This window comes from Carcharodon carcharias, chromosome 3, assembly GCF_017639515.1.
Source record: "Carcharodon carcharias isolate sCarCar2 chromosome 3, sCarCar2.pri, whole genome shotgun sequence".
Taxonomy (NCBI): Eukaryota; Metazoa; Chordata; class Chondrichthyes; order Lamniformes; family Lamnidae; genus Carcharodon; species Carcharodon carcharias.
The window spans coordinates 226,636,407-226,655,553 of record NC_054469.1 but is presented as its reverse complement, the minus strand read 5'-3'; the positions used below and the strand labels follow the sequence as shown (position 1 = coordinate 226,655,553).

General features: G+C 42.0%; 1 protein-coding gene across 4 annotated transcripts in view; it reads left to right on the top strand.

The window, feature by feature from the left end:
- Positions 1-19,147, top strand: part of kif15 (kinesin family member 15) — an 84,926-nt gene that overhangs the window by 29,027 nt on the left and 36,752 nt on the right. For all 4 annotated transcript variants that reach the window (XR_005942666.1, XM_041184951.1, XM_041184950.1 and 1 more), the window contains exons 16-23: positions 3,376-3,517; positions 5,354-5,551; positions 9,592-9,699; positions 11,908-12,013; positions 13,535-13,700; positions 15,811-15,970; positions 16,978-17,063; positions 18,528-18,606. Coding sequence is in view for 3 of the 4 variants with exons in the window: in XM_041184951.1 (XP_041040885.1) it covers positions 3,376-3,517; positions 5,354-5,551; positions 9,592-9,699; positions 11,908-12,013; positions 13,535-13,700; positions 15,811-15,970; positions 16,978-17,063; positions 18,528-18,606 (1,045 nt within the window). In the remaining variant the exon portion in view is untranslated. The remainder of the gene's footprint in view (positions 1-3,375; positions 3,518-5,353; positions 5,552-9,591; positions 9,700-11,907; positions 12,014-13,534; positions 13,701-15,810; positions 15,971-16,977; positions 17,064-18,527; positions 18,607-19,147) is intronic.

The following is a 19,147-nucleotide window of genomic DNA, read 5'->3' as shown; positions in this document are numbered from 1 at the left end:
GAAATTAACAACAAGGACAGTGCATCAGTTAGCGTTCAGTCAGCTAAACCTTTCATCCCTTTTTCCCACCCCCCCCAGCCTCATAAGTCGCTCGCCTTCAAGACCCTAAGGAAACGAACATTGGTGGGGTGGAAAAGAGTCAAGAGGAGGCCAAACATTAGATGTGCATGCAGACAGGCTGGTCAGATGGCCTAAGGAATGCCACAAGGATGTTATGTGCCATTGGAATGGGGAGAGTGCAGAGGTACCTGACCTGGATGCATGCTGGCCTGGAGAGTTGTGGTGATGAGGAAACATTGCAAACGTTTGCGACATTTGCCGTGGAGCACAGGAGATTGACAGGTCACATTATTGACCTTCATACCGTTATGAGGGGCATAGAACAGGTGGGCAGAAGGCAATATTTCCCCTTGACCCGGGGATGAGTAATGTGGTGGCATTTATTTAAGTTGAGTGCCATGAGGCTGACAGGTGAGGTGCTGAGGGCCTTTTGGACAGAGTAATGTGGGGCGCACTGGCTGAAAGGGTGCTGGAGGTACCAACCCCGCTAAGATTCAAAACGTCTTTGGCTGTGCAGCAGCAATTCCGTGGCATGTTAGGCCATGGGGACAGTGGTCTCAAACGGATACAGCGACTTTGGAAGGTGCTGGAGATGCGTATCCTCAAGGGGAACCACACGTCAGAGTGTCTCAGTCTGTCAATGAGCAGTGTTTCAGCATTAACGATTGCAGCAACCATCAGTGGTTTGGATGGTGGGCAGACGGAGTGGATGGGACTGTGGACCTCAAGTACCTGGCCGCTGCACTCCAACCTCACTGCCACCTGCCGACCTGCCTCCTCCCCAGCTCTATGGCCTGCTCCTTGAAGGTGGTGAGGCACTGGAGAAGGGCATACCCACCACCAGTCCTCTGGTGCTCCCTTAGGTTGTGCTCAGTTTTTGTCTGCGGGACAGAGAAGAGGATTTATTGGGGCTGATTGTTCATGTACTCTGCATGCGCACCCCAACCACAGTGGCCCATCTGAGGCCCCCAGTGGCTCCTGTCCACACTACTGGTGATCAGTCCCCAGAAGATAGTATGGCTGGTCCCAACCCCCTCCCCCTATGGCCACCTTGGACACATTCGGCGTCCATCACTTTGAATAACACACAGGTCTTAGCGCCCATGGCAAGGAGGTGCAACTAGGTGCGGCGCCGAGGCCAGCAGATGGCTCTTGGCCACGATACCTTGAGACTCCCCTTCCACTATCTCGTCACTGTCAATAAGACATGTGTTGGAGTTCTGAATATGTGTCCAGCTGCCTCTCCTGTAGGTTGGCCCAGACTACTCAAATGTGACAAACACCAACATATGCTGCGGGGAGAACCCATCTTCTCCTCAACCACTAAGGCTGATGTAAGCATGGTCACTATCTGTTTGCCCACCTAGCGTGCGCCAAATGCCCAATGCAGTAACGACACCAAGACGTTGTGGGGGGGTGCTCAAAGGCTAAGGCTACCTGCTGGGTCAAATGACCAAGGCCGACATGGTAGTCACCCTTCCAGAGCGCAGCAAATCATTGAATTGTTTGTGGCACTGCATTCCTGTGCGCCGCAGATCATTATGGGCGCTTACTGCTCCACCCACCACCTCCCATCTGCCTGGTGACTTGGGGGGTCGTCCTCCTCCTCCTCCCATGCTCCGGATACAAAATATCCTGACGGCTGGGCACCTCTTGGAGGAGGACAGCGAGGCATGCATCTAGAAGCGAGGGGCACACTGGCCCCCCCACTGGCCTCTCCTGCAGCCTGCACCCGCCCCCCCCCGGCTCCTGCTCCTGTCCTCTGAGAGCAGCCTGTCTCTCTCTCTGCGAGTGGCCTTGGTGCACTGCCTCAATGAGGCTGCCTGGCCACTCTTTATACAGACTGCTGGTTCCCCATTGGAACTGGTGGTCTGAGCACGCCCGTCTTTGCAACGATTTTCCCGTTCTATATCGGAATCCTTAACCTGCTGGGCGGGCCTTAATTAGCCTGCCCGCGCAAAATTGCGGCGTGGCCCATTTCGGCAGCGGCAATTGGTTGGGCCGCCTGTACGTCAAGGGCAAAATTCTGCCCATAGTTTCAGTCCATGACCAGAAGTGGGTAAGTTCACTTATCTCGGCAGCACACTTTTCCTGAGATGTCCATATTGACAACAAGACACACACAAGAATTTCCAAAGCAAGTGTAGCTTTTGGCAGACTTCAAACATCAATCTGGAACAAAGTCTGCCTCCCAAACTGAGGCAATAGTCCTGCCCACTGCTCTATGCTTACAAGACTAGAACTTTGTGCCAGTGTCATGCCAAGAAGATCAATCACTTTCACCTGAGCTGCTTTCAGAAACTCCTGGCGATCAGATAGAAGGACAATATACCAGACACTGAGGTGCTCTCCCGAGCTGGCATGCCAAACATCCACACCATATTAAGACAGTCAAAACTGAGTTGGCTGGTCATGTAACCAAAATGCCTGACGCTCACTTCCCAAAGTGAATATTCTATGGAGAGCTTGAGCCTGAGGTGCATTATCATGGTGGTCAAAGGAAATGCTACAAGGACACTCTAAAGGCTTTCCTTAGGAGTTTTGATATCAACTTTGACTTCTGGAAGAAACTCGGCCAGGATTGCTGCACTTGGCACAACCAAATAAAAAGCGGTGTTACCTCGTTCGAAAGCAAGCACATATCAGAGAGAAAATGCAAGGAGAGGAAATCCTGAGCCGATAACTTATCCAAAGTTCAATTGTCAGTCTTATTGCAGCAGGACCTTCCAGGCACAGATCAGCCTTAGCAGTCACCTTGTACCCACCAGAACCCTACCAAATACGCCAGATGAGGCACATGGTCATCTTCAGCTCAGAGGATGAACAAGAAAGACCCCTGCTTTCGTGGGAAAGTTGCTTACATTGAGTTGTGCCACTTCTAACTTAAGCCTACTCTGCATCACTCAACCGCTTAACTGCTGCTGTTTATTCATGTAGTATGCGGACGCACTAACTTGGCCAAGATTGCACGTAAAATTTTAGTGAATGCTATCCATCTCTTCTTTGTAATTTGAAGGTGCAACAATATAGAGATCCTTATTTGCCCCTTAAGAGTTAAATGAACTTATTTAGCGTTACCCTTTTTAATGCCCCTATAAAGAAAACCCATGAATCTCAATTTTCACCAGCCTCCCTGTTTCTTTCCAATTTCGTAAGTTTTGCAGAGATCATCATAATTTGCATAGGAGGACAGTGTGTTGTGATGAAATACTGGAGTTGAGGTTAACTTGTAAATTCCAGCAAATCCTTGTAAAGGATTCTAATGCTGATTTTTGTGTTCTGATTTATATAAACTGAGCTTTGTGTTACCATTAGGAAGAGACAAATGGAGTTGGAATCAGAGGTCCACACCCTTCAAAAGGCCAACCATCATCTAGAAAATATTTTGGAAGCAACGAAAGCTCTCACACGTCAGGAGGTCTCCCAGCTAAATAAGATGCATGCTGAGACAATTAAGGTACATATTCCTTGACACACATTCATTATTGAAGTAATGGGTGATTTTAAACACTCCAGATTCAACTCAGGTTTGTTGAAAACTAACAGATTTCAGTGGAGACTTAAATGCTTGGGATTTGATCCTATCATTCATTTGCACCATTTTAGCAAAAGGTTTTATTTTTGATTCCTGTGGAATTTAGTACCATGCTCCAAGAGGCAATGAGATTACAATGGAAGCAAATTGCACCAATTGCTGTTCTAGTTAATCCTTTTGAAAAAATTATCCTTACAACATGAGCTGATGCTGTCATTTTTTAAGGAGCCAGTGAATGCACCAGAACAACACCTTATTAATTAAATTAAATTTTGTTTATGCAAACTGTATTAAAGAAAAACTCTTGTTCCTGTTAAGTCGTTGAAAGCATCTGGCATTTTTTTGGTTATGTTGAAGGAATTTAGAAGTCAAATGAGTTCTTGAGCATGATTGCTGTGAAATTTCTTGTCAGCATTTGTTGCTCATCCCGAGTTGTCCTTGAGAAGTTATTGGTGAACTGCGTTCTTGAATCACTGTGTGTGTGGTGAAGGTACATCCAGTTTTGTTTATTCTTTTGTAGGACGTAGGCATCGCTGGCTAGGCTAGCATTTATTGCCCATCCCTAATTGCTCTTGAGAAGGTGGTGGTGAGCCGCCTTCTTGAACCACTGTAGTCCATGCGCTATAGGTATGCCCACAGTGCTGTTGGGAAGGGAGCTCGCGGTTTGGAAGATGCTGTCGGAGGAGCCTCGGTGAGTTGCTGCAGTGCATCTTGTAGATGATACACACTGCTGCCATTGAGTGTTGGTGGCCAAGGGAGTCGATGTTTAAAGTGATGGATGAGGTGCCAATCAAGCAGGCTGTTTTGTCCTGGATGGTATCCAGCATCTTGAGTCAGGTTACAGCTGCACTAATCCAGGCAAGTGGAGAGTATTCCATTATACTCCTGACTTATGCCTTGCAGATGGTGGACAGGCTTTGGGGAGTCAGGAGCTGAGTTACTCGCAGCAGAATTCCCAGCCTCTGGCCTGCTTTTGTAGCCACTGTATTTAGATGATTGGTCCATTTCAGTTTCTGGTCCATGGTAACCCCATTATGTTGATATTGGGTGATTCAGTGATAGTAATGCCATTTAATGTCATGAGGAGATGGTTGAATTATCACTTGTTGGAGGTGGTCATTGCCTGACACTTGTGTGGCACGAATGTTATTTGCCACTTATCAGCCCAAGCCTGAACGATGTTCGGGTCTTGCTGCGTATTTACACGGACTGCTTCAGTATCTGAGGAGTCACGAGTTGTGCTGAACATTGTGCAGGCACCAGCAAATATCCCCACTTCTGACCTTTATGATGGAAGGAGGATCATTGATGAAACAGTTGAAGATAGTTAAGCCTAGGACACTACCATGAGGAACTCTTGCAATTATCTATGTCTGCAACAATTGACCTCCAACAACGTAACCATCGTCCTTCGTGCTACGTATGACTCCAACCAGTGGAGAGTTCTCTCCTCCCCCACCCCAGCCATTCCCACTGCCTCCAGTTTTGCTAGGGATTCATGATACCACTCTAGTCGAATGCTGCCATGATGTCAAGGGCAGTCACTCTCACCTCACCTCTGGAGTTCAGTTCTTTTGTTTTATTCTTAGCAGCCTTGATGTTGTAAAACAAAGCGCACCCAGCTTTTCCTTGTAGAGTAATGCTTTTCTGAACCAGCTTTTTTTCCCCTTTGCTGTCCCACTGTGTTTGGATTTTGAAGAAACAATAGTGTTCCCTATTACAAGATTGGACCTTAATACCTATCTTATGATGCATTAGAATATGACCACTCCAACAAAGTCTTTTTACAATCTACGATCTCGACTTATTCTACGAATGAGTCCTGAAGGAACTCCTGGTGTCTGTGCGGAGATGGAGCCTGGGACTCAGGAAGGCGATATTATGAATGAGCCTTTGCCACCTGAAATGAATGAGCAGGCTTACGAAGCAATTGCTGAAGAGCTTCGAATGGTACAGGTTAGTGTTTTTTAGTTAACCTTTCTTTCCCTTCTCCTCTGTAGGGGCCTGTGTATAGTCCCACCTGATGCTGAATTTAGAATGCTAGCTCTGTAATTCAGAATAGGAAAGGATGCTTCTCTGTACTTCTGCAATGAGCGATGTTTGATGATGGAAGAAGAAAGACATTTTTTTTAGAATGCCTTACCTCTCTTCAGGATGTCTCAAAGTAAGTGGCAGCAAATTAATTTGCTTTAAGTGTTGACACAGCAATGCTGTAGACAGATGCACGGATTAGTGTCGTCGCTGAATTAGTCTCCTTCTGACTTTGATGCCCAAGGCTGCCAGTAAAAGAATAAATAACCAATTTTTTTGGCAGTTGGGTGAGTCAGTTAATGATTCCCATGTTTTGTCCAAAAATCACCACATAATTTTGTGTTGGAAAACTGTTTCCTCGATTAATAACTTCTGGTGCACTGTGCAGTTCATTCTTTGCTCGTGTCAAATAAGTTCTTTGATGATGTGCTTTTCAATTTAAAATAAGTGTGTAGGATATGAGAAGTAACATTGTGGTATTTGGATATGAAAGAGAACTCGAATTTATAGAGTGCTTTAATACATCCTTGGTTACTGCATGACCAATTAATTAGTTTTGAAGCACAATAATTTAGTTATGTAGGCAAACACTGCAGCTGAATTTGTTGAGTTTTCCCCAAACAGCAAATGAGATGAATGACCAGAAAATCATTACTTGGTGGGGGACAAATGGTGGTGATGGTAACGCCAGGAGAACCCCCTGCTTTTCACATAGTGCCATGGCAGAGGCCTTGTCTGAAAGCTATTTCTTCCAACAGTACAGCAGTCTCTTGGTATTGCACTTCAGTGTCTTGGAACTGCAGAAAAGTTATGTTGAAGAAAGAGGCCGGTCGGCCCACCGTTTCTGCACGGCCAAAAAAAGAGAGAAGAGAAAGCTAGCCACTCATTTTGATCCCACTTTCCAGCACCTGATCCATAGCCTTGCAGGTTACAGCACTTCAGGTACAAATCCAGGTACCTTTTTTAAATGAGCTGAGCATTTCAGCCTCAACACCAACTCAGGCAGTGAATTCCAGGCGCCCACCACCCCTGGGTGAAAATACTTTTCCTCGTGTTCCCTCTAATCCTTCTACTAATCACCTTAAATCCATGCCCCCTAATAATTGACCCCTCAGATAGGGGAAGCAGGTCTTCCCTGTCTACCCTATCTAGGCCCTCATGATTTTGTATACTTCAATTAGATCACTCCTCGGCCTACTCTGTTCTAAGGAAAACAACCCTAGCCTATCGAATCTTTCTTCATAGCTGCAATTTTCAAGCCCTTGCAACATTCTTCTAATCTCCTCTGTATTCTCCAGAGCAATTATGTCCTTCCTGTAATGTGGTGACCAGAACGGTACACAAAATTCAAGCTGTGGCCTAAACTGTAGCCTAACCAGCATTTTACACAGTTCCATCATTACATCCTTGCTTTTGTATTCAATACCTCGTCCAATAAAGGAAAGCATTCCATATGCTTTCTTTATCACCTTATCCACCTGCCCTACCATCTTCAGGGACCTGTGGACATGGTCTCCAAGGTCTCTCACTTTCTCAACCCCTCTCAATATCCTCCTGTTTATTGATCTTACATCTTAGATTACACGCTCAAGCCATAGACTGGAGCTTTAACCCAAAACTTCTTCCCTAAGGCAACTCCCAACTGAGTACTAAATGAACCCTCATGGAATTGAACTGACCTTGCACAGCAATATGCTAACAGTTTCTATAAATAATTTAGTCCTGTTCCCAGAGCATATTCTCTAACATAGTTCTGTGGGCTTCTTGTGTTAGAAGATAGGGCAGAGCAACCAATGGAAATATTTTTCGTTAGGATTGCCAATACCCTGTTTCCAGTTGAACTGTCATCTCACTTGCAGAATAAATTCATATTCTGTGCAGGAGTATCTCTGTTGACAGTTGATGAGCAAAGGTTGTATGAATGGTGTTGCCTCCCTGTCTCTCACTAGAGCAGAGACTCTTACAGGCACATCCGATACAAACAAGTGTTGAAAATTAAGAAACAGTTTGATAAGGTAAATAGAGTACGTAGGCTTGTTAAGAGTTAGAATGCCACACCAGAAACAACAGTGGAAGCGGAATCCATAATACTTACAAAAGGGAAGCGGTTAAATATATAAAAAGTAACATTTTTTGAAAGGACAGAGTAAAAGGACTAAGTGAATACGTCTGCTAAAGGTATCAACAGGTGTAGCATCTGCTCATTGCAACATGAAATTTAAAGGCCAGTCTGTCTAACCTCAGTGGTGGGGAAGTTACTAGAAAGAATCCTGAGGGACAGAATATATCTGCACTTGGAGCAACACGGATTAATCAGGGATAGTCAGCATGGATTTGTTAAGGGAAGGTCATATTTGACAAATTTGATCGAAATTTTTTGAGGAGGTAACCAGGAGTGTTGATGAGGGTAATGCATTTGATGTGGTCTACATGGACTTTAGTGAGGCTTTTGAAAAGGTCCCTCATGATGGACTGGTCAAGAAAGTAAGAGCCCATGGGACCCAAGGCAAAGTGGCATGTTGGATCCAAAATTGGCTGAGAGGCAGGAAACAGAGCGTGATGGTAGAAGGATGTTTCTGTGACTGGAAGTCTGTTTCCAGTGGGGTTCCACAAGGCTTGGTGCTCGAGCCCTTGCTGTTTGTGGTGTACATAAATGAGTTGGACTTAAATGTAGGGGGTATGATCAAGAAGTTTGTGGATGACACAAAAATTGGTAGGGTGGTAAATAGTGAGGAGGATGGCTGTAAACTGCAGGAGGATATCAATGGACTGGTCAGGTGGGCAGAGCAGTGGCAAATGGAATTCAACCTGGAAAAGGGGAGGGCTAACCAGGCAAGGGATTATACTATGAATGGTAGAACCCTGGAAAGTACTGAAGATCAGAGGGACCTTGGTGTGCATATCCACAAATCCTTGAATGCGGCAAGGCAGGTAGATAAGGTGGTTAAGAAGGCATATGCGATTCTTGCCTTTCTTTATTAGCCGAGGCATAGAATACAAGAGCAGGGAGGTTATGCTGGAACTGCATAAAACGCTGGTTAGGCCACAACTGGAGTACTGCATGCAGTTCTGGCCATCCCATGAAAAAAGAAGGATGTGATTGCATTGGAGAGGGTGCAGAAGAGATATATCAGGATGCTGCCTGGGCTGGAGAGCCTGAGCTATGAGGAAAGATTGGATAGGCTGGGGTTATTTTCCTTGAATCAGCAAAGGTTGAGAGGGGACCTGATGGAGGTGTGTAAGATTGAGGGGCACAGATAAGGTGGATAAGAAGACACTTTTTTTCCATTAGTAGAAGGGTCAATAACCAGGAGACATAGTTTTAAGGTAAGAGTTAGAAGGCTAAGAGGAGAGCTGAGGAGGAAATATTTCACCAGAGGGTGGTGGGAGTCTGGAAATTGCTGCCTGAAAGGGTGGTTGAGTCAGAAACTGTTGTATTATTTAAGAAGTATTTAAATATTTACTTGCATTTCCATAGCCTCCAGGGCTGTGGGCCAAGCGCTGGAAAATGGAATTAATGTAGTCAGATTTTTATTGACTGATGCGGACATGATGGGCTGAATGGCAGCCTCCTGTGCTGTAAACATCTATGAGTCTAAAATGAATGACCAATGCTCAGTTTGGATTCAAGTGGTATTTAACTTTCACTTGCACGTTGTTAATTCTGTGTTAAAGGAGAGTACTGTGTAGGGAATTTTCTGTAAACAGTGTTCTCTCTTCTCTTTATCTTCCATTGCTTGCCCATTTAAGATTTCAGGAAGAATTCAGTGTAATACTGTCATCCTTCTTCTAAAATATGGCAAGGTTCTAGTGAACCAGATGACGACCTCTGTGCAGATAATCAATACTACTCTGTTTGCAGAATATTATTTGAAAATTAGTTATTTTAAAAGATTTTTTTCCATTATACCTAAAAATGGTTTAAATACATCAACAAACTGAAGCTGGCTTTGGTCTTGTTGTAGGAACAATTGTCTAATCTCCAGACTAAGTTGGATGAAGTGGAGAGCAGAAATGTAAAACTTCAACAAAATATTGACAAACTGGAACATCATTCTACTCAAATGAATGAGGTAAACAATGTTTTAGACACCTGCTTAAAGTGTAAATGTTTCAGATCTTTTGTATTTTTGTGTCCCCTGTTGTTTTTTCCATTTTAAAACTTCTAATTTCCATGCATCTATGAAACATGAAGGTAATTTTTATATAAAGCAAAGAAGTATGTTTTTTTTCATCCTCCCTTTTATGTTGCAGTCCATGTAAAAACACTCCCGGTCCTTACCATCTCACATGGTCTCTCTACTCCCATGGTTTCAATCAGTGATAAGGCCATCTCTGACTATTTCCTTGTATCCCTCACCACCCAGATTTCCCTGCTCCCTTCTAATCCCACTTCCATAATACTTCTGCAGCTGTCAATTTGCTCAACTACTCGTTCTCCTCCACCTTTGATGCTCTTTTTCCCAGCAAACCCATTACTCTTGTTCATCTCAGCTTTTCTCCCACAATGGACCCTGTCTCTGCTCCCTTATGTCTAAGAAATGCAAACTTAAGTGTATTTGGTGCAAAACTGGTTTGGCCATCCATTCACCATTAGATCACACCAACTCTGTGCAATCTCACTCTATACTAAAACTGCTCGCTAATCAAGGATCATCCTGGCAAGCAAACATAAGCTGTGACTTATCTCCACGAGAACACAAACAGGAGCAGGAGTAGACCTTATTGCCTGTCGAGCCTGCTCTGCCATTCATTACGATTATGGCTGATTTTGAACTTCAACTCCACTTTCTCACCTCCCCATATCCCTTGATTCCCTGAGAGACCAAATATCTTTACATATAATTGACAATGTACCCTGCCCCAATTATAATCCTTAAACTCCTCTTCCCCTCCTTTCCAATACATGTGGGAAGCTTATTGCCACTATTTTAACTGCCTGTGCTGCTTCTTCCCAATTCCCACCTAAGCACTACCTGGCTGCTGTGCTAGCTGATAATGTAAATAGTTCCCTCACCTAAGATACTTCTTCCTCTCAAAACTGCTGTTATCATCCCCTCAAAAAGAATGCACCCTCGAGTCCATTGTTTTTGCAAACTGTTGCCCTATCTTTCCGCTCACTTCCTTGGGTGTGTTGTCAGATATCAAATCTGTGCCCATTGTTTCTGAACTCCATATTTGAATCTCTTCAGTGGAGTTCCATTGTTTGTTGCCACGGCACTGATGTAACCCAATCAAAGTTGCAAATGGCATCCTCCTTGATGGTAACAATGGTGCACTAAGCACCCAATCCTTTAAAATGGTGAAGCATATTATCATCCTCCAACATCTCTCCAGTTCACTGAGACTGCCCTTGCAAGGTTCCATTCTTACCTATCCCGTTGTAGCTTCTCCTGCCCCCACACTATCATCCCTGGATCCCCAAGGGTCTATCCTTGGCTCCCTTTTTCTCACCCGCAGAGGTGACATTATCTGAAGATATGTCAGCTTCCGTAGGTATGGTGACAAATTCAGTGGGTTTGAAATGGAAACAGAAAATGCTGTCAAATGCAGTGACTTCCATACATTTAAGACCTGTGTATTTACAAAAGCATGTGCTGGTGTTTTGAGGTGGATCTGTTGATGTTTGGGGAGGGGTGGCTGGTTCATTTGTTATGCACAGACACTTTGTCATAACATGGGGATTGTGGGTGTGTGGAAACTATGGTGGGACCCATGGGATTGATATGCTTTTCTTCTGTTTGCTAAAAGAATGTTGTGCCTGAACTTTGTATTAAGCCTGGTTGGAACAGTGCAAGAGGCAAGAGATTGAGCAAATGATGGTCCACAGGCAGGTTAGGCTGTTATCCATAGAATGAATGGAGATGTATGACAAAATGGTCACCTAACCTTCATTTGGCCTGTGTGGAGGACACTGTGATCTATTGGATTGGAGAAAATGCACATAAGCTGCAGTCTCATGGAAGTAATGTTTGGGGTTCTTCCATCTAATTAACATGTAAATATCCAGTAGCATTTAACTTGCAACTTGTTGTAATGGTTCAGATTCTCAATTCATACGAGAACCATCTTAAGATTTGTCAGGCAGCTCTAGTAGCTCAATATCTCGGTGGCGGGAGGGAGAGAATTTGGAGTGGAGTTCTTGTTCTTTTTAGTGTGCACATTTTTTTTCTTTAAAATACACAGTCCTGTTGATAATGAGTAAGTATGTAATTATAGTTTTATTTAAAAAAACATATAATTAACCTACAGTAAAATTTTATTTATCCCAATGCTCTTAGCTCATCGTATCTGAACGGAATGATAGAAACAAGGACCAACAGGAGCTCATTATGAAGAATAAATCTTTTGAGAAAGAGTTGCAGGATTGTCAGAATAAAAATGATAGTAGGTGAAATACTTAATTGGTTGTAACAGTGTAATGCTTTGTGTATTTCCATATTTGTGATAAAGTTTCTAAACTCCAGGTCACGTATTAGCTGTAGTCAATTTTCTGTGACCCATAATTGAGCTAACTTTTAAAGTGCCTGTAGTGATCAGGTACCTCACTATTTCAATAACTGCCTGAATTCATTACTATCTTGGTTTGACCTCAGTTGCAGCCAAAGTAATACTGCAACCTGGTGCAGGCCAAGCAGCATTCAAAGAACCAATTTACATAGAATGTACAGCACAGAAACAGGCCATTTGGCCCAACTGGCCTGTATTTATGCTCCACATGAGCCTCCTGCCTCCATACTTCACACTACTTCATCTTACCCCATCAGCATATCCTTCTATCCTATCTTCCCTCATGATCTAGCTTCCCCTTAAATGCATGCAAATAGGCCTGTTCAAATTTTCAATTATGTCTGAACTGAATTTCTAATATTAAAACTATTAGATGAGTCCATAATGTAATGCAGCTGAGGTGTAATCTGATTTCTATTCAAAAAACAGCCTGTTATTCTGAGGGTGATTTAAAAACATAAGTAAGGTCTGACATTGCATTAATAAACTGCAGCATAACTTGCACTTCACTGTTTTGGCTTTTTGTCCCACCATTCTGTTTTTTATTTATTTTTCATTAAATTGAAATGGCTGAGTCTGCTGTTGTTCTCAAATTTCTTTCAAAGTGTCTATGTGCTCATTTTCTCATTCTTCCAATATGCAGTATGTTGCATTTGTCAGTATTGAGTTTCCTTTGCCATTTATTTGCCAAATTTTATCACTGGTTTAAATCTTCCTGCAAAATATTTGACTGAATGGCCTCACACTTCTTTGGCTATTTACTCACCCGACACACCATTTAGTTTTTTGCTGTTTCTAATTGTTACTTAACTGAAGTTATTTCATTCCACGCAAGGTTCCTCATGTCTTTTTTTAATCTTTTGTCTCATCCTCTTTCCTCATTTGTGTTACTACATAATTTTTCAGTTTTGAGGGAGGAAATATACTAGAAACAATATTTTGCCTCCTGTCATTTATGTAGATGTTAAACAGCTATTCAAGCATATGGAAAAAGCTAGGGATCAGGCATTTATTGATTAGACATGTGGGTAAATTCAGTGAAGCTACCCTATTGTAATTGAGAAAGTTGGTTCATAGAGAGGGCTATAAGTCTGTAGCACTGATTCTTTGTCCTGTACTTCCTCCTTTGACCTGCAGTTCCTTTGAGTCTTGTTCCCTGTCGGGATTACTGAAGTCACCTGTTTTTCTTTTTGTGAGCCTGATCTATGGAATTGTGAATCTTGCAACTCAGCTCATGAACTTTACTGTTTTAACAAGGTGCTGAATCAAAGTTGATCGTCTTTCTTGCAGTTACTTCATTTGTATGGTGTTATTTTTTTCTATTAATTTCAAAACATTTATGCTGCTTGGTTCTAAAGTTGTGAATCAATGACGGCAGCTACTTTTCTGTTTTGACAGTATTACAGAGCGAAGTAAATGACTTGCGTGTGGTGCTGCATTCAGCTGACAGGGAGCTGACAAATGTAAAGGGGGAATACAGCTCCTACAAAATTAAACAAGATGCAGAGCACAGTCAACTTTCTGAGCAGTTCATCAATGTCCAGTTACAGCTGGATAAGATCAGGTATAGTTTATGGCATATCTACTAATGTGGGTGGGTGTTCATAAACTATCTGCTAACCATATTGGCTAACTTTTGTGGTCAGCAACAAAGTGATGTGCTCACTGTTGACCTCGTGTAAAGCTGCCCACAAAGATCTAGCGATCTCTGTAGCATGGATTTCATCTTTCCAAACATTTGATTTGAATCTGCTGCTGAGTCAAGGGGTCCAGCTACAGCGGTATCATCAAGCAGGTTAAACAACCAATCACAGTAAACCAGAAAGTAAAATGCAGTGATTATCCTTCAGTTTTGTAGAGAGCAAATTAAATGTTTGGGACATACACATTATAAGCTGAAATATCAAACTTGGAAAAAAAAATTACTATTAAAACTTTGAAATTTTATCAAAAACATTTGACATTATACAAATATATAATTAGTTTTTTAGGGTTCGGGGGGGTTCTTCAACAGTAGTGGAGGCTTAGACTGTCATTAAAAACGTTGTTACATCTCATCTAACGATACATTCATTCCCATCATTCTCGGAATTCCGTGGTTGAACCTCTCCAATCAGGCTTCCACCTCTGCCACAGTACTGAAACGGCTCATATCAATGTCACAAATGACATCCTATGTGACTGACATATGTTATTCCCCCTGGTCCCTCTCTCCTAGTCTGCAGCCTTTGATATGAATGATCATGTCATCCTCCAATGCCTCTCCACCATTGTCCAGGACTGAGTTCATTCTCATCTATCTAACTGTAGCTAGAGAATCATCATCAATGGCTTCCTTTCTGTCTCCTGCTATGTTAGCTCTGATGTCCCACAAGAATCTATCCTTGGCCCCCTCCTATTTCTCGTCTATATGCTGCCGCTTGGCAAGATCAACCAAAAACACATCTGTTTCCCGATGTATGTTGACAGTACTCACTTCTCTCTCAACCCCTCCACTGTTTCCAAATTGTCAGATTGCTGGTCCAACATACGGTACCGGATGAGCAGAAATTTCCTCCAATTAAACATAGAGGAGATTTAAAAAAGAACATTGTCTTTGGCACCCACCACAAACTCCACTCCCTAGCTGAAAACTCTGTACTACTCCCTGGCAAATGCCTGAGGCTGAACCAGACAGTTTGCAATCTTGGTGACATACCTTGCTGAGATGAATTTCCACGATGGTATGTTCCCACCTCTGTAACATCATCCTATTCTGTCCATGCCTCAGTGCGTCTACTGCTGAAACCCTTATTCATGCCTTCGTTAACTCAGGACTCGATATTCCAATACACACCTGGCCAGCCTCCCAACTTCTACCCTCTGTAAACTTGGAGCCATCCAAAATTCCCTTGTGCTAATTCCCACCAAGTCATCCATTAACCCTGTACTTGCTGACCTACATTAGCTCCTGTTAATATTAACACCTCGATCCTTAGAATTCTCATCCTTGTTTTCAAGTTCTTCCATGGCCTCACCCCTCATTATCTTTAAACAATTCAAGCCCTAAGACCCTGAAGAATCTGCACTCCTCTAATTCTGGCTTCTTGAGCATCCCAGTTTTAATTGGTGGTCATGCCTTCAAATGCCAAGGTCGTGAGCTCTGGAAGTTCCTCCTTAAACCTCTCTGCCTCTCTATCTGTCTTTCTTCCTTTTAAAACCCGACCTCTTTAACCAAGCTTTTGGTCATTTGTTCTAATGTCGTCTTATGTGGTTTAGTGACATAATGATCCTGTGAAGTGCATTGAGATGTTTTATTACATCAAAGGCACTATATAAATGCAAATTGTCAATGAAGTGTAATTTTCATGGGTTTTAATAGCGACATTATAAAGTGAAAGAACAAGTTCTCAGTTCATTGATTTCTAATTGATTTCAGTCTGATTGGATTTCAACTACGCACCTTATGGAAAAGCGTAGAATTGCTGATAGCAACTTCCAGATTTCCACATTCAGCTGTGCACATGTGGACTGCAGATAGCTGTCATTTTCATAAAAGTAATGACTGCGAATACTGGCAGTTTCACTATCATTACTACAGTTAAGTTGAAGAGCTGTTATTCATAATCTTTGGTGGTGTGGTAAATGTAAGAATAGGGTTCTGATCTAATACACATCTTCTCTTTCAATACTAGGCTGGAGCATGAGAAAGCTCTGGAAGAGAAGAGGTCACTCCAAGATGCTTATGATAATCTACAGGAGGTCGTGGAGTTTAAAGCATATGAAACTGATCAGCTGCGACAAAACCTGGAACAAATGAAGGAGGAAGGTGAAGCGTTACGGACTGAAATTAGTGTAAGTAAAGTGAATACTTGATTATACGCAAATGACATTGTGTATAAGGGGTCATTGTAATTGCCTTAATTTTTACTTGTGTGTGGTGAGAGGATGATATTCACCTATTAAGCTCATTTGACAATGGCACTGATGCGGCAGATTATCCTTTCCCACCTCGTAGCTGGCCATAATGCATGAAGTCAGGAGACTTTGAAAACAAGGACAAAGTGCATCCTAATAAAGTGATGCACTAAATTTTATGCTTCATTGTTTTAATATTGCAACTTCATGTTTTGTTGATGAGCATTTTAAATTTTAAGCTCTGTGTTGGAACATGTTAACTTTCCCTCTAAGATTTATCTTAAAGCAGAGTTTAGGCATTGGTGGTAAAGATCTTCCCTCAAATATCTGGCCAAAATTTCCAATTAGCTTGTGAAATCTCAAAATTTAACTTCCAGCAAATATGATTTCAGTATGGAACTCAAGCTAGCACTGGCTGAGAATGTATTTATTTTCCTTGTTGACCCTACATAAGAAATATGATGCTAAAAACTCTAGATTTGTGTTTGACCACACACAATGTAGAACTGTATATAGTTAGTGCTTTATTATACTGACAATTGAATCCAGTGAGAAAAGTAGTTTATTTTTTGCAGTACGTGATTTAAGTAAAAATTAATTGTGCTCGCATATACAGTTTGAATGGCAGGTTTGATTTATATGGAAAGCAAAAGATAAACCTTCAACTGGCTAGTTGCAACCCATATGCTAGGAAATGGATGCTGATTTCTCCCATCGCGCTACCAGCAAACTTGTTCACTGTTGTAAGCTATTCCCTCTCAGAACTAAACACATCCAGCGTGTAAAGGAGATATCAAACCCTAACTAACCATCCATATCGTCCACATGCCAATGTGTTTTAAAAATTTACCTAGAAATGTCTGAATTGTTTCCTTTTACCTAATGTATTTTGGAATCCATTTTGAAATGTTTCCTTAAATCATTTTATTTTGCATTAAATGTAGTCTTTAATGGAGCTTTTAGAAACTGAGAAAGAACGAAACAAAAAGCTTACTTCACAACTTCAACAAGATATAGAAAACAACTCCAAGTAAGTTGTTTTTTTTGGTATCTATATTTAAACAGCAAGCTACAAAGGGAGACATTTTGTACTGGTTCTTTGGTTTGTTTTCATCTTGCGGGAGACTCATTGTTCGAGTATGTCCAAGCTGTAAATGATTTCATTGTCATCTGTGGGTCTTTTCATGACTGAAGAATCTGATGTGAGCTTAGCATGCATGTCCACAGAACTTGGCAGTTCATGTTATCATTGTTGATCGGGCAATTTCTGCAGCTGCACCACCTCTAGCCTTTCTCTGGGCACATTGAGTTTTGCAAGTTTGACATAGGTGGCCTCCGAAACATACCGAACCCATTTTCAGTTTTTGCCTCCGCGTGGGCTGGTCGGCTGCATTGTTTTCCCAAGGGAGACGGCCTGCAATGCAGAAATTTGTAAGGCTCTTTCCTGAGTGTCCTTTTTTGTATGTGCTGACCACCTTGATATCATTTGCACTGAGACGGTCTTCCGTAGAAGATCTGCTTGCGGATTCAGTAGTCATCCATGCAGGAGGCATGGCCTGCCAATCAAAGTTGGATTTTCTGAATTCCATGCTGTTCAAACCAGCATGACGAATGCCCTTGTTTGTGCTTTATGTGTTGCCATCAAATTCTCATGATGGATCTTCGGTATCTTTGGTGAAAGCATTCCAGAACTTTGATGTGGTTCTTAGAGCAGACCCAGGATTCTGTGCCAAACAGATCATGTCTGGAAGCAACATGGCATTAAGCTGAAGGTTTGTTTTACACATATGAGTTTTAAATGCAAGCATGGGAATTTTTTCCTTCCTTAGCTCCTTCAGCTTGTTCATGCACATTGGGAATTTCCTCAATTTGGAAGATTTATCATCGCAGTGATCCATAGGTACATGTCCTGTGCACTTCAAGGTGAAACTTCTTTGTAGTCAGTGGAGCCCAGATGTGTGATGTGTTGGTGTATTATGCGGTGCTTTGAAGGAGCATGATACTGGATATTACTTCGTATGCATTTCTCTATTTGGCATGATTGATGCGAATGTGGGCCTCAAAGAAAGTGCAGGTAATTGCTCAGCCTGTGCAATAGTTGGCTCTGCACTCAGTCTACATGTGCTTCAGTCTAGCAATTTACATTTTCAGACACTACCTCTTTCTAAAGTCTATTGGGTTGCAGTACATTGGAGAACTGTGAAAAATTTTCACTATGCATTTCCTTTATATATTTACATCTAACAACATACATTCAGCTAGATATCTATGTAGATAAATATCTAATAATGAATTTCCAATAGATATTTACGTAGGTCAAATGGTATTGGAGTAGCCATTTTAACTGTTTACTAAAAGTTGCAATAAATATTTTAATATCCTTATTGAAAAAGGTTATATTTGTGTTTTATTGCTTTTACAATAGCTGTGAATGAAACTATTCTAAACTGTAACTTTGTTTTTTTCACCAAGTCATTGATATATCTTTATGCAGGGAGCTTTTGAAGGCTTTAGATGAAAAAGACCTGCTGAAGAAACACTCTTCTGGGCTATTGTTGAAGTCTGAGCAACAGGTATATAGGATTCTGGAAGGTCTGAATGGAAACTGGGCCTGCCTTTTTATTACTAGTCCCTCATGCTTTTTTTTTGTAGGGTCGAATATCCTAGTGTTTTGTTCCTGTACAGCACTACCGTTAAATGTGTAACTTGGAATTCTGAGTTCAGCTCACTGCCTCCCCCTTCCATACTCTTTCCTAGCATCTCTACTGCAATCCTAGCTGAGTTCCGTTAACTGACCTAAACTGGAGATCAAGCCTGCAATCTTCCTAGAGTATAGTATTCACTTGCACACTAGTTAAAGTTGATTTTCCAACAAGAAGCAATCTTCTTACTTGTGGCACTTAACTGGCTGGGGGAAAAAACTATCTTGGAGTGAAAAGTGACTCCAATCTAAGGTAGCTGTTGTCAAGTGGAAACAGACTGGGAGAGAGAGAGGCCATTTCAGTCAATTGGAAAGAAATATAATCCAAGGATTAATAAGCGAAAACTAAACAAGCTTGATTGTTTAAATCTACCTATTTTACTTTTTAAAGGTCTTGTAACAGGTATATGCTC